Source organism: Carassius carassius, chromosome 34 (assembly GCF_963082965.1).
Source record: "Carassius carassius chromosome 34, fCarCar2.1, whole genome shotgun sequence".
NCBI lineage: Eukaryota > Metazoa > Chordata > Actinopteri > Cypriniformes > Cyprinidae > Carassius > Carassius carassius.
The window spans coordinates 27017362-27041258 of record NC_081788.1 but is presented as its reverse complement, the minus strand read 5'-3'; the positions used below and the strand labels follow the sequence as shown (position 1 = coordinate 27041258).

General features: G+C 34.7%; 3 protein-coding genes across 3 annotated transcripts in view; 1 reads left to right on the top strand and 2 right to left on the bottom strand.

The window, feature by feature from the left end:
* Nucleotides 1–1996, top strand: part of asic1a (acid-sensing (proton-gated) ion channel 1a) — a 36016-nt gene extending 34020 nt beyond the window's left edge. The window contains exons 10-11 of the mRNA XM_059523318.1: nt 460–539; nt 1095–1996. Coding sequence (XP_059379301.1) covers nt 460–539; nt 1095–1214 — 200 coding nt within the window. The 3' untranslated portion in view covers nt 1215–1996. The remainder of the gene's footprint in view (nt 1–459; nt 540–1094) is intronic.
* Nucleotides 1997–5177: 3181 nt separating this feature from the next.
* si:ch73-233m11.2 (NACHT, LRR and PYD domains-containing protein 12) lies at nt 5178–14300 on the bottom strand. Its single transcript, XM_059523317.1, has 9 exons — nt 14063–14300; nt 10229–11801; nt 9419–9580; nt 8780–8944; nt 8518–8685; nt 7758–7931; nt 7052–7225; nt 6796–6963; nt 5178–6341 (listed from the first exon to the last, which is right to left on the bottom strand). Exons 1-9 carry the CDS (start codon nt 14082–14084, stop codon nt 6272–6274), a joined length of 2676 nt encoding a protein of 891 aa, XP_059379300.1. The 5' UTR covers nt 14085–14300; the 3' UTR covers nt 5178–6271.
* A 1513-nt stretch (nt 14301–15813) lies between these two features.
* si:dkey-222n6.2 (keratin, type II cytoskeletal 8) lies at nt 15814–22651 on the bottom strand. Its single transcript, XM_059523316.1, has 8 exons — nt 22316–22651; nt 21052–21260; nt 20159–20219; nt 19958–20053; nt 19721–19885; nt 16716–16841; nt 16292–16512; nt 15814–15995 (listed from the first exon to the last, which is right to left on the bottom strand). The coding sequence occupies exons 1-8, from the start codon at nt 22577–22579 to the stop codon at nt 15983–15985; spliced, it is 1155 nt and encodes a 384-aa protein (XP_059379299.1). The 5' UTR covers nt 22580–22651; the 3' UTR covers nt 15814–15982.
* Between the last annotated feature and the right edge of the window lie 1246 nt (nt 22652–23897).

Below are 23897 nucleotides of genomic sequence, written 5' to 3'. Positions count from 1 at the left end.
AATTGAGCTACAGGAACACAATTTAAAATGGTAAATTATTTAATTTAATTTAATTTAATAAAAGCTGAAATGTATTTATTTAAAGCTGAAATTTCAGCATCAATACTCCAGTCTTCAGTGTCACATGATCCTTCAGAAATCATTCTAATATGCTGATTTGGAAACTGACACAATTTTTCAGGATTTTTTTATGAATAGAAAGAACAGCGTTTATTACATTATAAATGTCTTTACTGTCACTTTGATTAATTTAATGCATCCTTGCTGCATAAAAGTATTAATTTATTTCAAAACCAAAGAGAGAATATCACACACTTGGATAAGAAGCCACCTAGAAATTAGCCAAAACATCTTAGTGAATGTATAGCAACACCCTAAAATTGTGGCAATGCGTTTTGCACATCTCAGGTTTTCTTCAAGAAATGTAAATGTTCAGTCTGTGTGTTTGTGTGTTTGTAGGTGATATCGGAGGACAGATGGGGCTGTTCATTGGAGCCAGCATTCTTACGATTTTGGAGCTTTTTGACTACCTTTATGAGGTAAGAGTTAGAACATATCTGTATGGCTGTGTTTGTCCTGTCATAAACATTTCTGCTGGGTTTTGTGTGGTGACATTTTTACTAAAGGAATATTTAAACCACAAATGAAAATTCTGTCAACCTCATGACCCAAACCCACATGACATTCTTTCTTCTGTAGAAGAATATTATTCTGTAGTATTTTTATTCACTAAAAATATCTTGCTACATAACCTATTATAACATGCCATGCTTAAATACACTGCCATTCAAATCAGTATATTAGATTGATTTCTGAAGGATCATGTGACACTTAAGACTGGAGTAATGATGCTGAAAATTCAGCTTTGCATCACAGAAATAAATTATATTTTAAAATATATTAAAACAAAAAACTGTTATTTTAAATTTAAATAATATTTCAAAAACATTAGTGTTTTTACAGTATTTTAGATCAAATAAATGCAGCTTTGGTGAGCAAAAGACTGAAGATTTAAATAATTTTCATTTTGGAGAGAACTAGCCCTTCAAATACAATATTACAGCATCTTTTTGTCTTCCTTTTTGTCTGTCTAGGTAATGAAATACAGGTTGTGCCGCTGCTCCAACAAGAAACATCACAACAACAACAACACTGATCACGGCACTGTACTCGGCCTGGATGACGTTAAATGTCACGTCAGTAAATTTCATTAACATTCCTGCAGAAGTTCCAGCTGTTTGCCTGCCAGTCGTATCCAGATTATGTTCTACATTTTCGCAGATGGCTTCACAACACCAGCATGGTTGTGTTTTCTTCAGATTGTTCTGGCATCTTGTGGTTGTACTCTCTTTCTTATGCCTATGCGATTTTTGAGGATATTTCCAGAAATGTTTTGTGCTTTTCTGAAAACTTCTTTTGATTTATAAGGCAGGAATGTCAAAAAGGTTTGATATTAATTAAATTGTTTGATCATTGTCTGCCTGGCCTTTTACGTCAGAATTGCATCTGCTAGCTTGAGGGGTTACTGTATGTGTCATATTTTATTAATTCTGTGCATCTTAATGGCTATAATATGGCTGTAAATGCATTGTGACAAGCGATTCGTTGCACAAGGCAGTGTACGAGAGAACACCACTCTGAAAGGAAGAGCTCACCCTAAAAAGAAAATTTGCTGAAAATGTATCTCACCTTCAGGCCATCCAAGATGTAGATTTGTTTCTTCATTAGAACAGATTTGAAGAAATGTAGCATTCCATCTGTAGTCAATGGGTGCCGTCAGAACGAGAGTTCAAACAGTGAAGTGAAGTGAAAAGCTGCATATTTGTAATAAAACAAATCCATCATTAAGACCTTTAAAATCAAACTGTTTCTTTTGGCTAAAAGTCCTCTATCCGTAATTTTGCTTTCTCCAGGGAAAAAGTTGTGTTGTCTGAATCAGTAGAGAAATATGCACGGATCAAACCCTGATTCCAAGCCAAAACATTATTTTGGACTATGGACTTGTGGATTATTGTGATGTTTTTATTAGCTGTTTGGACTCTCATTCTGACGGCACCCATTCACTGCAGAGGATCCATTGGTCAGCAAGTGATGCTAAATGCTAAATTTCATAAATCTGTTCCTGTGAAAAACAAACTCATACATCTTGGATGGCCTGACGGTGAGTACATTTTCAACTAATTTTCATTTTTGGGTGAGCTGTTTCTTAAAGGCCTGTGGGTGCTATATGATATGAGCATGATATCATGGGCCCATGTCAGATCAGAGAGAGACTAACCCTAGAAATTCCCAGGGGTGCATGTGAGCTCTCCCAGGCTTCTGTCTGCTGTGTCATGTTTGTTTCAGGAGCTGGGATGTGTGTGCATGTCTGTGTCAGTTAAAGTTGTGTGCCGTTGCTGTGTGTGTCTGTGTGTTTGCAAGCTCGTCTGAATGTGCATGGATGTGTTTGTCTGTTTGTAAGTGTGTCTTTGTGCATGTACATATTACATGTGATCAATCATTTCTGGAATAGATGAGGAAAAGCTGAAAGCAACAGGGTGTCAGATATTTTTAATCAGTAAATGAAGTATTTTTAAGTCTGTGATGCATTAGAATGATTTGTCAAATGCTAGCAGATAGAACAAAGTTATTTGTCGTAGATTAAGGTATCTTAAAAATATTTTTTCATGTTTGATTTACATTTTAGACACTATATTAATCTAAATACTATTTTAAAAAAAATAAGGAATGTCAAATAGCAACAGTATTAATATATGAATTAAAACTGATACATTTCTGTATTATTTTGATGTTTATCATGTCGTTGTGATAAAAATATGATTTTTTTATGAATAAACATGCATAAAATTAATATTGGTCCTGGAATATTTCTGTGTGTGTGTCTGTATAACATAAGATGTAATGTTGTGCAAAGCAGTGTTGCTATTGGTGACTAAAACTACTAATAATCATTTTCTGAAATAAAATAAGAAATAAATATTGGATTAAAAAAATGAGTAATGTTGCCTTGGCAACTAACAATAATGTAAAGTATTAAAATGACTAAAAATAAATTAAAGCTAAAAACAAATTTCAACATTTTCTAAAACTTAAAAAATAAAACATAAAAGTTAATTAATATTTTGAATAGTTATAATCCTAAAATCACACCCAGGGTTTTGACTCTCCTAAAAAAAAAAAAAATCCATAAGCTCTTTTTGAATTGAGGAATTCCTATCATTTCTAACATGGAACTTTGACCTTTCACCCCTGATAACTGTTCTGGAATTCCATTTATTCCTTAACAGAGGAGTAGCTACATTGTTCAAAGGACAGTTTGAAATCTTGAGCCACTCAGTTCCTTTCTTAAATTTGTATTCTGATGAATCAGTTGATCTTTTACTTCCATTTGTTGCTGAATCTCACAAAAATGTCAAAAGATTAAATAAAAAATACATTTTATTTTTCACAAAGCATATTTGTAGAACGATTACAATGTATCACAATTACCATTTGTGAAAGGTTTGCATGTCTACTTTATACTTCCCATCTCACTTTATAACTTATATATATATACATAATGGACGAAAGCTCACAGAGATCATAAACACAGACCTTGAGAATGTCAAGTCCTTGCCTGGACACAAGCTTCCGGGGAATGTTCTAAGAAACTTTGTCATTTAATCATATAATTTATTATATACAAGTTATTATAGATTGTTATTTTAATATAATAAAAAATAATAAAGAAATAAAGAAATGAATGTTATAAGAAACTTTTTATTTCAATAAATTAAAGTTCAAATTCTAATCATATATTTTGGAAACATTTTTTTTTTCATAAAATATATAATAAAAATAAAAAATATAGAGAGAATATATTAACATTGTTTTATTATATACAAATTATAACTAATTATTTTAATATAATAAATCATATCGTAAAATAATATATTGTATTATAAAATAAAGTCACTAGTTTTACTTGAAAACTTAGTTTATAATAAAAATAAAATATACATAAATAAAATTGTTAATACAATAAATTTTATGATAAAACATTGTAATATATTGTATTATAAAACAAAAATAATTACTTGTTTATATATATATATATATATTATACAATTACATATATGTGCTATTTCTTTATATAAATATTAAGATTCAACCACACAAACAAATTCTTGTTTTGCATGAGAAACTGTTGTAATAGCAAATAATTATTATAGAGGAAGCTAACACACAATACAGAAGTCTGGAAAAGAGTGCTGACCAACTAGATTTTCCTCCAAAACCATCCAACTATGAAGGGCAAAATCAATCCGGATGTGATGGGAATGTGGCTCATCAAGGTCCCCTACACTCATGTAAATATTTACTGAGTGCCATTTCCTCAGCAGTCTTACATTGTGGGAAACAGAGGAAAGTTGCTTTCTAAGATCACAAGACTGATAGCTAGCGATGACTCTGCAAGGCAGATATGTTCTGGTCATGTACTAAACTGAGATAATTTTGGTCTTCAATATTTGAAATTTTAAACTCAGCATTTAATTTAAGAATTCAACCTAACACAATAATGGCTTTGTTTGGAGTCATAGATGACGGCATTCACGTTACTAAAGATAAAGAAAATCGTCTGTAGCGCTGCGTAGGATTTGTTCGAGAATGCCTCCAAATAAGTGCATTTTTGGATGTGAGGGAAAGTTTACCGTGTTCAGCTTCCCCAAGGACCCAGCGTTACTGAACAGTGGATGCAGTTTGTTTTTCCAGGGCAGCAACGGAGTGTAGCAAGTGCGTTTGCGTGTTCTGGTCATTTGAGTGACCAATGTTTTATAAACAAGGCCCAAGTCGATGCTGGATTTGCACATCGTTTGCTTAAAGACCCTATTCATGTAAGTACAATTGCATCAGATTTCTGTATTTAGTTGGAAATCAGCACATAAGTGAATATATGTTAATGGAAACAACACGAAACATCAGTATTACAGCTCCGCTCATGGCACGCCTCCCGGAGCTTGGCTTCTTCCGGAAAGAATCGGAAAGATGTATTTTTCTTTTATAAATATGATAAAACTAAAGACTTTTTGGATATATGAAGGATGCATTACTACTCTATAGGTACTCAAGATTAACATGAGATTAGGTGAAACTGTGTATGTTATGTACCCTTTAAAAACAAAGGAGTACTGGACGGGTAAGACACAAACTTTGATTTATAAGATTTAAACCTCTTGTACATTTAGTGCCAAACATTAAAAAATAAAAGACACACATCTGAACATTTTGTCCTCCCCCAGAGATCCTCTTTTTAATGCATTGTATGAGATCTGTTACTGAGTTCATCCACTGCTTACAGAACTATCCAGAACAACAGTGAAAGAAGAACAATGCTTCAATACGGAGTATGTGTGAGTGTTTGTGTGCAGTATGCATGTGAGCCCTGCTGAACGGAATAACATTGCTGTTGTTATGAATACTCCTTAAATAGATAATTCATCTTAATCAAAAAACTTATTTCAAACAGCAGTAGCGTGCAAATCTATGGTGATCTGTTCAGCAGGGTGTGAGTGTGTGTTACAATAAGAGTGTCCAAGGTCACATGATTGACACATTAGCTGCTGCTCATTTCTAATGAATATGTCTTGCAGCACTGTACTTTCAGACACTTTATTCTGTAGAAAAGCCACAAATGCCAGACTGAGCGCTCCTCTTTAAGTGCAACTAAAGCTGTTACCGTCCATTCAGAGGGAATCGGTTCTTAAGAAAATCACACTAAAATGAATGTTCTCAATATGTAATGTGAAATAAATCACTGTTTCTATGAGCTATAGCTGTCTAGTTATTTCAGACAAGTGTTGTGAAATAAATAACAGTATGAGGGTTGTACAGTATGTGAAGAACCAGACATGACAGTCTGAATGATTTACAGTAGCCCCAAAAAAGTATTTAACACTTAAGTTTAAAATAAAAATGAATGTATATATGAAGCAATTTATTCTTCATAACCAGAAAGAATCCACTTTTTTATCAACATTTTTAACAGTTTATCTATTTTTATTAATATTATTATGAAAACTGACAATGTTCTCCTCAATGTGCTATATTTACTTCAGATAAATATTACTTTATAATACTTGGTTGCAAATTCAAAGACAATCATACTTGTCTGTATAAAACTATCTGTAAAAAGGGCACTAGAGAGTGTCACTTTGTAGAGAATATGCATTAATCATAGCTTTTTTTTACACTAGGAAACATGCAAGTGTCATCCAACCTGAAATGTGATTCTCTAATAAACAATACTTTGGCATGTGTCCATCAACTCAAAAACATCTTCACTGAAGTCATTATACCTAAGACTGGAAAAAATATGAGAAAAATAATATGTTATCACATGAAGTACATCATATTGAGATGTGACACAAGTGCAATCATATGGCAAAATATTTTTAAATGTAAAATATATTTAGCTTTAGTTCAAATGTCAAAACATAATAGAAAATATACTGCAAAAGTTCACACATTTACAACATTGAAAATACAGTTTTTGGTTAATAACAAATGTATCTTTTAAAATATATTTCGGACAATATAAATGTATTTCCACTGAAAATAAAAAATGCAAAAAATATACATTATCATTTTTTTTTTATATTTATATAAATATATTTTAACTTGTATGATATTAATGTATATTTGGCCATTAAAATACATTTAAAAAATATGAAAACATTTAAAATACATTTATAAATAAGTTTAAAACTAAAATATATTTTATTAATATAAAATATAACATTTATGGACTGAACTTACTTTAGCTCGGTCATTAGAGGACGGTCCAGCATTAATTTGACCAATCGTGGTACGGAGGAGTCCGTCATTTTGTTGTTCTTTAGAATGAGAGTTGATAAAGTGCTGCTGGCAGCAACAGATTCGCATAACTCCTCGACGCAAGCGTCTGTGAGCGACAGCATCTCCAGACTGCAGAAACAAGACGAGATAGGTAGGATTCAATCATCAGATGCGCTTCAATTTGTTTCTGTCAATCATGTGTGAGGATTTTACTCACTCCAGGTGCTGTAGTTTGCAGTGTTTGTGTCTCAGCGCCTCCCAAATGTGTTTGGCTGCAGTATCGCCAACATCGTTCAGCCCAACCGAGAGACTGACGAGCTTTGACACGCCAGACGTCAAAATACTCCCCAGTGCTCGAAACACCTCCTCGGTCAGCTCACATCTACTCATCCTACACCACAACACACACACACTGCTTAGATTTCACATAATCAACCAGCAAGAACTACCAAACACAGAACCTCGTGTCAGATCGAGTGTGAGACACTGAATCCTAAGGGACAAATCAGTGAAATAATACACACATGGGGCCACCAAGTGGAGCCACTTCATATGGGGCACTAACCCCAAACCAGAGTTCACTCGAGGGATACTAAGGATTCTAAAAAGGAGTTCCTCCACCAAACTCAGCCATGTAAAAAGTGCTAAAGTGATGGAAAGGTAGCATAGAGTTCATAAGAAGGAACTGAACATTTTCTGACATTTTTTTATCAATATTCTATTCAGCAAGGATGCATTATATTGATTTCTTCCAACAAAAAACAATCCTAGCCATTCCACATTTTAGAGTATTTTCTACTGATCCAAGCAAGGAAAAACAATATTGACCAATAATATCATAAACTAACATGCATCAACTCTGCCCACCCCACATGATCAACATAAAGGTGTTTAAACAGCTAACAGCTCATGTGCACACATACTCCAGTATCTCCAGTGAGCATTTAGGAGTCATCAGTGCTTCACATATCTGCATCGCTCCTGATTGGCCGAGATCGTTTACGGACAGATCCAGCTCAGTCAGACGGCAGTTTTCTGATCGGAGGGCAGCTGCTAGAGAAGAGCAGCAGGAGCTAGTCAGCTCACAGCTAGACACACTGTAGTTATATCAAAAATACATAAAAAACACACATGATCAGTCATACAAAATCCCATATCTTATCAGTATTTCAATAAAGAGGATTTACACAGATGGCTATTAGTAGATTCAAATAAGGGCAGTTTACCTGAATTTTGTAGACAACTGCAACCATCTCAAACTTATTTAATTTAGTTGTGTTTTGAAAGCAATTAATAGTTTTATTCAGCAAGGATGCATTAAATTGATTCAAAAGTGACAGTAAAGACATTTATAATGTCACAAAAGATTTCTATTTTAAAGAAATATTTTCTTTTCATCATACACGCGTGGTTTCTGCAACAATATTAACCAAACTGTTTTCAACATTAATACTAATAAAAAAAATGTTTTTAAGCAGCAAATCAGTATATCAGAATGATTTCTGAAGAATCGTGTGACACTGACGACTGGAAGAATGATGCTGAAAATTCAGCTTTGATCACAGTTTTAAAAAAATATATTAAAATAGAAAACTGTTGTTTTAAACTATAATAGATATTTGCTTTCAAAGGTGATTTTTAGGCATATGTGTTGGTCAACTGAACAGAGTATGTGTTTATTACTTCAATGTGTTGAGGCGGCCTTTCTGTAACACTTGTGAGATCAGCTCCATCCCATCATCCATCACTTCGTTCCGGCTTAGGCATAGCTTCGTCAGATCTGAAAAACCGCTGTTCAGAGCTGAAGACAGCGCAGGCATGGATGCCGCAGTCAGTGAGCATAGATCCAGACTGTAGAATACAACAAAACAGCAGTTAACATACCACATGGCTTTCATTTCTGCTTCCAAAAAGACTGACTGATATATGAATAGTGCAAGTGTACTTGATTTCCTGTAGTCTGCAGTTTTCCAGGGCACTGCTGAGGTGAATAAGGCCTTGATCCTCCAGATTATTCCCAAACAGATTGAGCACATGTAGCCGCGAGCCTCCAGAGAGCATCTGAGCCAGAGCTTCACAATCAGCTGTAGTCAATGAGCATCCACACAAGCTGAACAAAGTCATGACATACTTCAGGTAAGTGTTCGAGCAAAAGCAAGTACTCATACGTCCTTTATTTCCTTAGCCAGGATTCATACATTTTGACTTTGTTTACCTACTATTTTCATACTTGCTGACTGAAAAGTAAATAGCATGCAAGCACTGTGTATAATAGACCAACAGTGGCTTGCAAGAAAGCGGGATCTATAACGAACAGTACATATAATGTATGAGGACTGTAGAGAGCGCGTCAATAGAAAAACAAAGCCAAAACCTGGACATTTTTGACAATTTAGAAATCTAAGGCAAGGACATGTCTGGGAAAAAGAGGAAGTATGGTCACCTTAAAAATTATTTCATCCAGTGTATCAAAAAAGTACATTACTGTGGCTCAGCCACATAAGAGACACAGCTTTGAGTCTCATTCCCAGTATGATGCTGTCCTGTCTAATAAAGGCACATGCATAAAAAAAAATACTCTTACTTGAGCAACTCCAGCGTGGAGCGCCTGAGTGCATCACAGAGAGTTTTGACTGACTCTTTTTCTAGTTTGGAGTATGAAAGATCCAGCTTTATCATCCGTCCCTCAGCCAGCGCTGTTGACAGGTTTGTGATGGCATTCAAACTGAGACGACTCTGTGACAGACTGACAAGATAAATGGCACATAAGACCCCACTGACTTAAACTGTATGGAGAAAAATATATATTTTTTAAAAACATCAACATCAAAAGCGACACTAAAGACACGTTAGAGACATGTAAATATTACAAATGCTGTTCAGATGATTAATCGCATCCAAAATAAAAGTTTTTGTTTACATAATATGTGTGCGCATATGGTGTATATTTATTAAGTATATATAAATACAAACACATGTATGTATATATTTAAGAAAAATGTTGTTTATATATTAAATATATTTATATATAATATAAAATATAAGAATATAAATATATAAATGCATATACATGCAAATATTTTCAAAATATTATATATGCATAATAAATATATACACAGTACAAAAACTTTTATTTTGGATGTGATTAATCACGATTAATCGTTTGATAGCACTAGTTACATAGTTTATATTTCAAGTAAATGTTGCTCGGTTGAACTTTATTCATCAAAGAATCCTGAAAAAAAAAAGTCACAGTTATCACCGTTTCCTCAAATATATTAAGTTGGAAACTTTGATAATTTAGTGTAAGTTCCATAAGTTGACTGTGAGGCAGTCAGGAGTGATTAAACCAATAAAAGTAGTGCCACGTGCACATCTAAAATCTCAGACTCACCCAATGCTTTTCGACAGCCGTAACGCTGGTATAAGCCTCTCGACCTGTTCATCTGTTATTTCTGCTCTGTACAGGTTCATATGCTCCATCTCTCCCAAACTACTCACTACATATGACAGCGCAGCACAGTCAGGCTCCTGCATGGAGCTGTAACAAACATGCCTCCACTTGGTCTTACTAATGCTTTCTTTGACCAGAGATGAGTTACGTGCATGTTGCAGAAGCTGAAAAACACGAAAGTGCTTTGTTGCATCACCATCTGGCAACACCCTAGAAACATTTCCCATCAACCACTGAGAGAACATCGATATTCGACTTTCATCAAACTTTCCCACGGCGTCTTCAATTGGTTTACGCTGGATTGAGTCCGACAGTCCCGCTAAAAATGTGTAGTACAAATCTGAGCGATCGTCTGAGATCTCCTGCACGGATTGGTCGAGATAAAAGGACGTGGCCAATAAGAACTCATGCATCACTGGAGACAGGAAGGAGAATGTGGTATCAGGGTGAGTGACATCACCATTGATGCACAAAAAAGATGAAAGCATGGGGTAGAGTAGAAAAGAAAGCAGGCCGCAGGATGTGACATCGCTGTAGGAGCAAACCGGATTAGTACATTTTCCCAAACTAGACACAAGCGCTCTGTTTTTTTCTGCATGCATCTTCTGTTCCTGCAGGAGCATGTGTGTGATAATGCTGAGCAAGTGAGTAAGAGTCTCAGGTGGGTTTTTTTTATTCTCGAACTGAGTTTTAAACACATTGCAAAGCGTCCAGCAGAAGGCCGGACGAAAACACTGCTCATACACTCCCAGTGCCTGCTCAGATTGGTGAAAAAGTATCTCTGCTTGGCCTCTGTCGTCAAAGAACTGCTGGAAGAAAGTTCTCCTCTGGGTCTGGGAGAACCCGACCACCTCAAAACATCTCAAAGACTCGACTGGCCCTCGGGAGGTGATCAGCAATGAAGCCTCAGACAGCAGAGATCCATGAAGTAGACTGCACAGCAAGACGGAGCCGGACGCTTCTTGTTCTACATCACATATAAGACTAGATGAGGACAATGGACTGCATAGAAGGTTCTGCAATCGCTCCAATCCATCAAGCACAAGAAGCAGAGACTGAGGCCTCTGTAGAGCGATGGCGAGAGTCTCTGTGGAAATGTGAGTGTGTATGCAGCCCAACATGTTCTGCAAACTCTCTGCTTTCCCTCCAAGAGCGGCCAGCTCCCAAACCGGCACTCGCATGACGAGGGCGTAATGTTGCAGGCGTGTACCTGTCGTCCAATCCCAAATTACCTTTTCTACCGCTGTAGTCTTACCCATTCCAACACCGCCATAAAGAAGCAGCCTACGGCCTTCAGATCCAGGAGAAAACTCTCGAGATATGACATCCTCTAAAGCTTCCAGACCTCCTCTCTTAGCCCTTGCGCGGTCGCCCTCATACGCAGACACTGAGAGGGCCGTGTAGTGGCCTTTCTGGATCACCTCTCCCACAGGCTGACCTCCCAAAAGAGAATTGGGCAGAGTTGAGTTCAGAACGGAGTTTCTCAAAGTCTCCTTCTGCGTTTGCTGCACATCTGTGGAAAAAAGAAATGATAAGATTTATTGAAGAAGTACTTCATTACATCAGAATCAGAATCAGAAAGAGCTTTATTGCCAAGTATGCTTGCGCATACAAGGAATTTGTTTTAGTGACATAAGCTTCCAGTAAACAGAGACAACACACAGACAAAAAAAACCTTTACAGGAGATTTACAAATTGGCACAATAAATAGGTGTATAAACAATTGTGCTATAAATGATAATGGAATAGGATTGAGTGAGATGCAGGAATGTTCTAGGATGGAGGGGTAACAAATAAATATAAGGATATTGCACATTTTTGCATAAGTTTAAGTGGGAAACATTTAACTGTTCATGAGGTAGATTGCCTGGGGGAAGAAACTATTCTTGTGCCTTGCTGTTCTTGTATTTGCGGCTCTGAGGCGCCGGCCAGATGGCAAAAGTTCAAAGATGGGGTGACTTGGATGTGAGGGATCCAGAGTGATTTTCTGAGTCCTTTTCCTCACTCTGGATGTGTACAGTTCTTGGAGGGTGGGCAGGGGAGCACCAATAATCCTTTCAGCAGTCCGAACAGTTCTCTGTAGTCTTCTGATATCTGATTTTGTAGCTGAACCAAACCAGACAGTAATTGAAGTACACAGGACTGACTCAATGACGGCTGAGTAGAACTGTTTCAGCAGCTCCTGTGGCAGGTTAAACTTCCTCAGCTGGCGAAGGAAGTACAACCTTTGTTGGGCTTTTTTCACAATGGAGCCAATGTGATTGTCCCACTTCAGGTCCTGAGAGATGGTGGTTCCCAGGAATCTGAATGACTCCACTGCAGTCACAGTGCTGTTCATGATGGTGAGTGGGGAAAGTGCAGGGGGGTTTCTCCTAAAGTCCACAGTCATCTCCACTGTTTTGAGCGTGTTCAGCTCCAGGTTGTTAAGACTGCACCAGACAGCCAGCTGCTCAACCTCCTGTCTGTAAGCAGACTCGTCACCGTCCTGGATGAGGCCGATGACTGTAGTGTCGTCTGCAAACTTCAGGAGCCTGACAGAGGGGTCTTTAGAGGTGCAGTCGTTGGTGTACAGGGAGAAGAGCAGAGGGGAGAGAACACATCCCTGAGGGGCACCAGTGTTGGTGGAGCAGCTGTTTGACATGAATTTCCCCAGTCTCACTAACTGTTGCCTATCTGTCAGAAAGCTGGTGATCCACTGACAGATAGAGCTAGGAACAGAGAGCTGGGTCAGTTTGGTCTGGAGGGTTGTTGGGATGATGGTGTTGAAAGCCGAACTAAAGTCCACAAACAGGATCCTCACATAAGTCCCTGTTTTGTCCAGATGTTGCAGGATGAAGTGCAATGCCATGTTGATTGCATCATCCACGGACCTGTTTGCTCGGTACGCAAACTGCAGGGGGTCCAGTAAGGGTCCAGTGATGTCCTTCAGATAAGCCAGAACCAGTTTTTCAAACGACTTCATGACGACAGACGTTAGAGCCACAGGTCTGTAGTCGTTAAGTCCTGTTATCTTGGGTTTCTTTGGAATGGGGATTATGGTTGAGCGTTTGAAGCAGGAAGGTACTTCACACAACTCCAGAGATCTGTTGAAGATCTGTGAAAAGATGGGGGCCAGCTGGTCAGCACAGGTTTTCAGACAGGCTAGTGTAACGCCATCTGGGCCTGGTGCTTTTCTTCTTTTGTTTTTCTTGAAGACCTGGCGCACATCATCTTCACAGATTTGAAGAGCAGGAGGTATGGAGAGGGGGATTGCAGGAGGTGTTAATGGTTGTGTCATGTCTATGACATGTGTCATGTCATCATGTCTATCTATCTATCTATCTATCTATCTATCTATCTGTATATTCAGAAATTATTCTAAATTCAGATAGCAAACAGGTTGTATATAAAAATGGAATTCAAATTTGACTATAAAATATATATATATATATATATATATATATATATATATATATATATATACACACACACACACACACACACACACACACACACAGGTGAAAAAGTCCCCCAGCTTGGCCTCTCTCTCTCTCTCTCTCTATATATATATAGCTTGACAAAAGGCTTGTTTTCTTGCTTCGAAAAAAAGTTTTAAAATACAAAATGTAAGGTTTATAGCCATATAAACAGAAAAAAGTATTAGATAGATAGACAGACAGATATACAGATAGATACCATTCTATTAAATAGATTCTATTTGAACTGATAAACTCATAAACTACTACGTAAGCTTATCGTGTTAAAGAACAAACAGTCAGAGCTGTTTTTGCTCACCAAATGAAATCTCGCTCCACATGGCTGCAGATCCCCAGATCGTGAGAAACACTGAAGTTCATGGGCTGCAGATGAATAATGTGCTGGACGCTCGATGTTCTTTGGTCAGAGAAAACGAGGAAGTGTCGTCTTTTATGTAATGAATCGTACTTTGCAAGACCCCGCTATGACAATGACTCCCGGCCGAACAATTTCATACTACAAAATGACAGGCTGTACTTTTACACACATACAGTAACAAAAAATATCACAAATACGCACGAATTTCAAGAAAACGATTCCGTTTGAATGTGTTTAGAATACCAACGCGGAAGCAAAGATAAGTTAGTTAAACAGCGCCATCTAGGGCCAATTTACATCATAACATTAAGTGAAGTCCATGTTAAACGTTGTCCAAAGCGACTTAACATTGCGCTCATATTTCATTAGTTCATTCTCTGGGAATCGAACCTATGACATTGGCGTTGCTAACTCCATGCTCTAGTTTGAGCTACAGGAATGATACATATTTAACCATTTTCAATTACTTTGTTGGTTTGGATTTGGAGTTGATAAACTATACCAGTGGTTTTCAACCTGTGGGCCTGATGGTATTGCAGGTGGGCCGCCAATTCCTATTAAAAGAAATAATGTTGTTCATATATGTAAAAATGTCTAAGTCATAACATAATAACATTTAATATATATAATTAAATAACAAAAAAATAAATATTAAACTGCAACTATGCTTGCACTATTCGAGCTCACTGATTGGTTTAAGAATAAACCGCCTTAGATCTTAGATATTTTTGCTGCATATCCTACAGAACAACAGCAGTTGTGCCAAGTGGTGCCAGCCCGAGTTGTTTTCTGTTCCTTGCCAGTTCATTCAATAAAGACAATCTAGCTTCTGAGTACTAAGTTATTAACCCAACAATAGCAGGGGTCAGTTAATTTTTTTGCAGTGGGCCGCGCAAACATATGTGTTTGGTTGTGTGGGCCGCGAGCTGAAAAAGGTTGGGAACCACTGATCTATACTATATATTTTCTGTTTGTTTTTTGTCTTGGGTAGAAGGATTCAGTCAGTCAGTCAAATGAGAAAGTGTTAAAATCCGTGATCTTCCATCATGGTTGTGTATCTGTAAGGTGTTTGGGTGAGTTGTTGTTGTTGTTTTTGCAGTACAGCTACTTTCCTTGGAATCTTATCAGGCCTGTTTCTCTCTTTGAAGACAAAATAACACACTTCACCCCTGTGCTACATTTAGACCCTGGCCTGGTTAAAGCTGTCTGGTCTCTAATCACAGCTCTTCACAGATGATGACAGGATGCTTCAGATTCTTCAGATGACACTGTGTCACACACACTTTTGTAATTTGAAGCAGTCTTTTGTATTATGCACTTAAGGAACGGAACATATTAATGCCATTTTCGATTTCACAATGCATTAAACAAATAAAATAATATGTGCATTTTTATAATTCCATTTTTACATTATTTATTACATCTTAAACTTTTCTTTACTTTTAAAATGAATGTTAATAATTTCAGATTAAAAATCAGGGTCTAGATGAAAGGTAAATCAATAAAGTCTACACATAAAGGGCTTTTTTAAAGAAGCAAAAATAATTAATGAAGGTATAATAATAGTAATAATTTGACCTCCAAATGAAAAACAATAACTTCAGTTAATTATAATAAAATATTGAGAACATAAAAACACCCAAAAATATTTTATTTATGAGCAGTTTGTGAAAGAAAAAACTGAATGTATCTTTCTTTTGAATGTAAATATTATTTATTTTCTTCTTTCTGTCAATTGTTCGCTATTAATGTCTTCATTCAGCAGGGATGACATGACATGAAGTGAATGTGTAGACAGTCAGATGCTTGCTTTTTCTTGTGGGTTTATGGGCTAGATGGATGTTTATGGGCTAGAGTGGATTATAGTCCAAGCCTGATGGGAAGGAGATTTGTTGAGTTATTACCTGAAATCTTCTTACCTACTTTTGACCACTTATTTCAGTTAATTCATCATTTATATATGATAAATATTATAAAACATTTAAAATAAAATGATAATATATTGCAATAAAAAAATTAATATTTAAATAATAATAATAATAAATAGATTAATCATATACTAAATAATAATATTAATATGGAAAAAAAACAATAATACTAAAAATAATCATATAAGATAAATACTTTATTTTAAGCTCTCTGTTAATTGTTTAAGCTTTACAGCTTCACCTGTCTTCTTCTCCTTCCAGCAGTTTCTTGTAGGTGGCGATTTCAATATCCAGAGCCAGTTTGACGTTCATCAGTTCCTGGTAGTCTCGAATATGTTTGGTCATTTTGTGTTTGGCTTTCTGCAATGCGTCCTCCAGTGATTTTATTTGTTCTTTTGCATCAAGCACCGCCTCCTCACCACAACGCTCCGCCTCTTTGATTTGCTCCTCAACACTCTCACGCTGTAATGATGTCAGAGAATGAATACTGCGGTAAAGTGTCACTGTATAAGCTGTTTACATTCATTTACAGCCCTGGGCTTTAAAGATCCCATTTGTGATAGAAAGTTATCAGTGCAATTACTGCGGATGCTCATGGTTGCCCCGGTGTTCAACAGCAGACACCGACAGTTGCTATAATAAACAGATGTTGAGTATTATCTTACCTGTGGTTTTGCTGAGATGATCTCTTTTTGCAGTCGTGTTATCTGCCTTTTCAAATCAGCGATTGCACCTTTATTGTCTTTCAGCTCAGTGTTGCACTGGTCAGCTTGCGATGAGATCAAGTCAAACTGTGGGAAAAAACACAGGTTTATGCACAATTATGACATTTACATTATATATATATATATATATATATATATATATATATATATATATATATATATATATATATATATATATATATATATATATATTATGTGTATCTATATTGTTGTTGCTGAAGGGTTCTGTGATGACAAATTCATTTTTAAAAATAAAAATATTACATGGAATATTTGTATAAAAATTACAGGGGAAAAACACTTTTAAAATGGTTTTAGATTAATTATGGCATGTCACAAACCAGCGGTTTTCAAACTGGGCTCTAGGAGGTTTGTGGAAAGGTTTGGAGCAAAGCAGTGCAGAAAATGTAAAAAAAAATAAAAAAATAAATAATAATAATACATTTAAAATTAAACTAGATAAAAAAAAGTTTGTCAAGACAAACTTTAAGTTGGCTTGAGAAAGCCTGACCAGAAAGTTTGAAAAGTTTAAAACGTTAAGAAAGTTTGAAAATGGGAAAAGTTTAAAAAGTTTAAAAAGATTTAAAATTTTGAAAAGCTTAAGTTTAAAAAAGAAAGTGATTAACATATTGCTAGCATTTCAAGCAAGTGACTACCATGTCATTAGTATGATTAGCAATGTTGCTACCATGTTGCTAGCAAGATGATTAGCAAGTGACTAGCTTGTAGTTAGCATAATTACCACGGTATCTAGCATGTCACTAGCATGATAAGCAAGTGACTAGCATGTAGCTAGCATTATTAGCAAGTTACTAGCATGTAGCTAGCATGTTTCTAACATGATTAGCATGTTGCTAGCATGTCACTAGCATGTTTCTAGCATGATTAGCATGCGACTAACATGTTGCTAGCATGATTAGCATGTTGCTAGCATGTCACTAGCATGTTTCTAGCATGATTAGCATGCGACTAACATGTTACTAGCATGATTAGCATGTTGCTAGCATGTCACTAGCATGTTTCTAGCATGATTAGAATGCGTCTAGCATGTTGCTAGCATGATTAGCATTCGACTAGCTTGTTGCTAGCATTTTTATAGCATGATTAGCATGTTGCTAGCATGTTTCTAGCATGATTAGCATGTCACTAGCATTTTTCTAGCATGATTAGCATACGACTAGCATTTTTCTAGCATGACTAGAATGCGACTAGCATGTTGCTAGCATTATTTTAGCATGATTAGCATGAAGCTAACATGTTGCTAGCATGTTTCTAGCATGATAGATAGATAGATAGATAGATAGATAGATAGATAGATAGATAGATAGATAGATAGATAGATAGATAGATAGATAGATAGATAGATAGATAGATAGATAGATAGATAAAAAGATTAGAAATATTAGATAGATAGATAGATAGATAGATAGATAGATAGATAGATAGATAGATAGATAGATAGATAGATAGATAGATAGATAGATAGATAGATAGAAAGATTAGAAATATTAGATAGATAGATAGATAGATAGATAGATAGATAGATAGATAGATAGATAGATAGATAGATAGATAGATAGATAGATAGATAGATAGATAGATAGATAGATAGATTAGAAATATTAATAGATAGATAGATAGATAGATAGATAGATAGATAGATAGATAGATAGATAGATAGATAGATAGATAGATAGATAGATAGATTAGAAATATTAATAGATAGATAGATAGATAGATAGATAGATAGATAGATAGATAGATAGATAGATAGATAGATAGATAGATAGATAGATAGATAGATAGATAGATAGATAGATAAAAAGATTAGAAATATTAGATAGATAGATAGATAGATAGATAGATAGATAGATAGATAGATAGATAGATAGATAGATAGATAGATAGATAGATAGATAGATAGATAGATAGATTAGAAATATTAGATAGATAGATAGATAGATAGATAGATAGATAGATAGATAGATAGATAGATAGATAGATAGATAGATAGATAGATAGATAGATAGATAGATAGATAGATTAGAAATATTAATAGCTAGATAGATAGATAGATAGTTAGATAGATAGATAGATAGATAGATAGATAGATAGATAGATAGATAGATAGATAGATAGATAGATAGATAGATAGAAATAGTTCATAGCAGTGAAGCTTGATTGAGTCTAATGGGATTTGGAGCTTGGCTCATCTGAACATCCTGTCAATGAAAGTCTATGGGATTTTTATGATTTTTAATATTCATTTTTATGAAAATCATAAGTCCAATCAGTTAGAAAAGATATAGCACACCCGGTGGGTATAGGCTGAAGAGCTGGGCTGAGTTTGGAGTCTGTAGAGTTAAAGCTCTAGGAGGAGTTAGAGTCAGAAAATTTAGTCTCAGAAAAAGAATAATAATTATAAGTTTAAGACGGATTTCAGTAAGTTGGCTTTCTCAAGCCAACTTAATTAAATACATAAATATTTTCTTATAATAAATAAATAAATGACAGTACATCTAAATAGTTTTAGACATTTTTCAGAGTATAAATTGAGTCTTTATACATGAAAATATATATAACTGCCTTTTAAATTTTAGATGGCATCCCTTGCACAAGGATTATCATATTTGGAAGTCCATGGCATTGACAAACACTTGACACTTCCTGTCAGCTACTCACAAATGAATGCACCCATATATATAATATGCTATTTGGTTTCAAAAGTCTAAAATCTGTGATTACTTAAAAACATGAGAACCTGCAGGAAATAACAAATGAGGTCTCAAGATCTCAATTGTTCTTCACAGAGATTAAGTGAAGGGAAGTGCTTAAGGCTTGGGATATTTATCTTGAGAAAAGGCCTCTTTAATCTCAAGTTTCTCCTTTAGTGTTTCAGAAGAGATCTTGACATTTTCTTAGTAATTCAGAGATGTGATCCTCACCTTGTTTTTGTACCAGACCTCAGCTTCCTTTCGGCTGTGTGCTGAAACCTCCTCATGCTGGCTCTTCACAGCAGAGATGATCTTCTCCATGTTCAGCTGTCTGCTGTTGTCCATCTGCACCACAACAGACATGTCCTTCACATCAGCCTGCAGCTCACGCAGCTCCTACAAAGAAAGAGAGGTTAAGTAAAGTCCTCTGATTCATCTCAGGACATTTCATGCATGAGTTTGCAGTACCTGTTCATAGAAGCTCTTGAAAAAGAGCAGGTCATCCAGGACCGCTGCTATTTTATCTTCCAAGGCATTTTTACACAAGTATGAAGTATCCACATCCTGACAGGACAGTGACAGTATACTTGTTAGCTTGGCAGATCCTTGGCATATTATCATTATTATTCATCTGATGCTATTTATCTTCTGCAACTGGATTTGTCTTACCTTCTTCAGAAAAACAAACTCATTTTCAGCTGTATTTCTGTTAGTAATCTCATCTTCATACCTGTAGAAGGAATTATATCATCTCTTGGGTAACTTCACTCAGTGCTGTTATTAAGTAAATATATTGAATAATATAATTCAATATATTTACTTAACATTTATAATAATTAACATATTAAATAAAACATATATAAGAATTAAATAAACTTATCAAATAATAATGTTAATAATAATAGTTAAGTTATTGAATGAAATACAGTTTTCATTTACTGAAATAGAATTGAAACTATTTACCTATTATATATATATATATATATATATATATATATACTTAAAAAAATGCATTAGAAATGCTGCCTTGGAAACCAACTGAAATAAAATGAGCTGAAGTACTAAAATAAAACTTAAACTAAAATTAAAATTAAAACTGAAAATATAAAAATAAAAGCGTATTCAAAATGTAATTTCTATTAATGAAAATGTAAAAATCTAATTTCAGATTTCAAAATTTTTGAATATTTCTGTTGTTCTGTTTCTTTTTTTAATAAGTGATGAGTGATACAACCACATTACAATGGTTTTACTGCAGTAAAAAATTATTAAATTGGCACATCTTAACATATTATATTGTGCATTTCTTGGCAGTGTGAAGTGAAGTACAGCTACAGTAAATGAACACGTGAATTTTTGGCTGAAATCAAATGGTTATCATGGTAAATGATTATAAGGAATGTTGTTGTTTGCATGATTTTACGTTTAAATCTGAAATAACATTGAATATTGACTTTAAGTTTAAAAAGAATGAGACTAATATTAAGTAATACTAATGATAGCATGAAACTCAACACTAATGTCTAGATTGGAGACTGAAGATGCAGTGTGTGAACACGGACCTTTGTTTTTGTTCCTCAACCTGTGCGTGGACATTCCTGAGCTCGGCGTCCAGGTGTTCTCTGTCTTTGTTCACCTGCTCCAGCTGTGACCGCAGGGAAGTTATGTAGGACTTCAGCATGGGCTCCAGTTTAGACTCGGGTTTAGACTCTTTCTGTAGCAGCTGCCATTTAGTCTCTAAAAGTTTGTTCTCCTGCTCTAATTTACGGACCTGCGTGTGTTTCAAAGAACAGTTTATTGATCAAATGTTGCTCTTATAACATAACTGAGAATTATGTTTCATTTAAGTATAAACATTGTTCCTCTTAAAGTTTCTTAAGCGTAATACAATACACACAAAAGAGACAATAGTTGTCATACAGTAAGAATAAAGCTATAAAAGGTGAACAGCAGCTTAGATCATTTGATCTTGTGAGAACAGACTGAGAAATATTGAAATCTCAGATTTCTGATAGTTTCGGCCAATCTGAGCCCAGTTTGAGACATTGTTGATATTTCTACTGATACTTATGAGACACGTGTGAGGTCAGAAAACAGGTTAATAGATCTGCAGTGTTTAAAATAATAACAATAGTGTAATGCTCTCAATTGGTAGAGCATTGCGTTAACAAGCGCAAGGATTGGGATTCGATTCCCCGGGAACACATTATAGGTAAAAATTGTTAGCATGAATGCACTGTAAGTCGGCTTGGATAAAAGCGTCTGCTAAATGAATTTAATTTAATTTAATTTAATTTAATTTAATTTAATTTAATTTAATTTAATTTAATTTAATTTAATTTAATTTAATTTAATTTAATTTAATTTAATTTAATTTAATTTAATTTAATTTAATTTAAACAATAAAATAATTTTTTTAAAAGCTAATAAAACAAAGAAATATTCTCTCTTACAGATTATTAAAAATACTTTCTGCCAAGATCAAAATAAAAAATAAGAACAAAATCAGAATAAAAAAATAAATTTATATTTCTGACTGTGGTTATTTAACAGATCTGCCTGCTGAGATTAAAATAAATAAGAAAGAATTAGTACAGACAAAAAAATATTTCTCTCCTGCAGGTTATTTACAAATTCAGCTGCTTTGATTAAAACAAAGTTTTATTTGAGTAAAATAAGAAAAAAAAAAAAAGTATCAATACAAACAAACTATTTCTCTCTTACAGGTTATTAACTGATCTAGTTGCTTACAAATACATTTAAACATGAAACTGAGTAATGGGTTATGAGTAATGAGCAGGTGAAACTGGCAGAGAGAGGGCTCACCTTGTCGATGAAGGAGGCAAAGCGATTGTTGAGAGTTTTGATCTCTTCTTTCTCCTGGATCCGCACAGCCTGCAGGTCCGGGTCCAGCTGAAGATCCGCAGGAGTTAGGAGGCTTGTGTTAACAGACACAGCCCTGATGGGGGCCGCAGCCGGTGACACGTTCCCAAACCCAAAATATGAGTTCCCTTGCCGGGGGATTTGTGCTCCGGCGCGGGGGTACGAGCCCACGGAGCGACTGCTGAAACCATTCTTGGAGGAGCTCATGGCGGATAGACAGAAAGAGAGATGGAGAGGTGCGAAACAGAGGGATGACAAGAAGTGTTTCCTGAGAACTCGGCTACTTATACACTGACAGGTGGGTGTGTATTTGTGTATAAATGAGAAAATAGCAGCATTCCTCACTCTGAAAAACCTGTTTAGCCCACCAGCCATAACTGACTGGACGAGAACTACTGTTCACAGATCTCAGTTCTGAGATATCAGACACTTCAAGAGATCTACGTTTGATTGTGAGAATGTTTCCTGTTGTTGTCTAGAATATGTGAAAAATATACAGCGTAGGGCTGCAATTTTAGCTAAATGTGCTGTTTTGCACAGATTTCTTGCTTTTTGGTTGCATATTGTGCTATTTTTTCCTGCCAAAACAATTTATGCTTTTTGAATTTAATGGAAATAAAAATGAAATTGGATGTAATTCTATACAGCTGCTTCAGTAGAATATTTTTGCATTCATTTCTTTGGCTTCTAAACGAAATGCATCGATTATTCAAACAAATCCTCAGTTGTTGTTGTGGTTTGTTTTTTATGCACATATAAAAATGCAGGATATTGACTTTAAAAGAGTATATTTGCAATAGGGTAATGGATTTTTATTTATTTATTTATTTTTATGGAAGGCCAGGATGTGATTTAACCTGTTTACCTGCTGTTATTTACATAAGCAACCATTTTAAATTATTCATTTATAATTGGCTTACTGAGAATCCAACTTTTTTTTTGTCTGAACCATTCAAACCCCATGTTGAGTTTAATAAAAAATGAGAAATGAGTTCTCAGCACATAAGAATATTAAAATAAATATCTAAAAAGTAAAGATCTGTTTACAAATTAACAAATATTTAAATATATTTTAGTTTTGTATATTTCTGTCTTTACAAAATATGAAGTTTTTCCCCTAACAAAATAAAAAAGATAAATAATATAAAATAAAAGTTAACTCAAATAAAATATTAAAAAATTATTTAGCATTTCTCATTTTTGTTTAGCTCAAATTGAAGTATTAAAATAACTAAAAAAAAAAAATAAAACTAATAAAACCTAACACCTAAAAAAGAAAAAGGCAAAAACGAAGCAAAATTACTAAAACTAAAATAAAATACATGAAAAAATATTAACAAAAACCATAACAGTATATTAATTAAATTGCAAATAATGCAAATAATAAATCACATTTCCAAAATGCCTGCATTAATGATAAACAAAATTTTTGAAAAACATATGGTAGTATTACTATATATAAAAAAAAATCTAATTTATGTTTGATAAATAAATAAATAAATAAAAATAATTCTATTATAGCAGT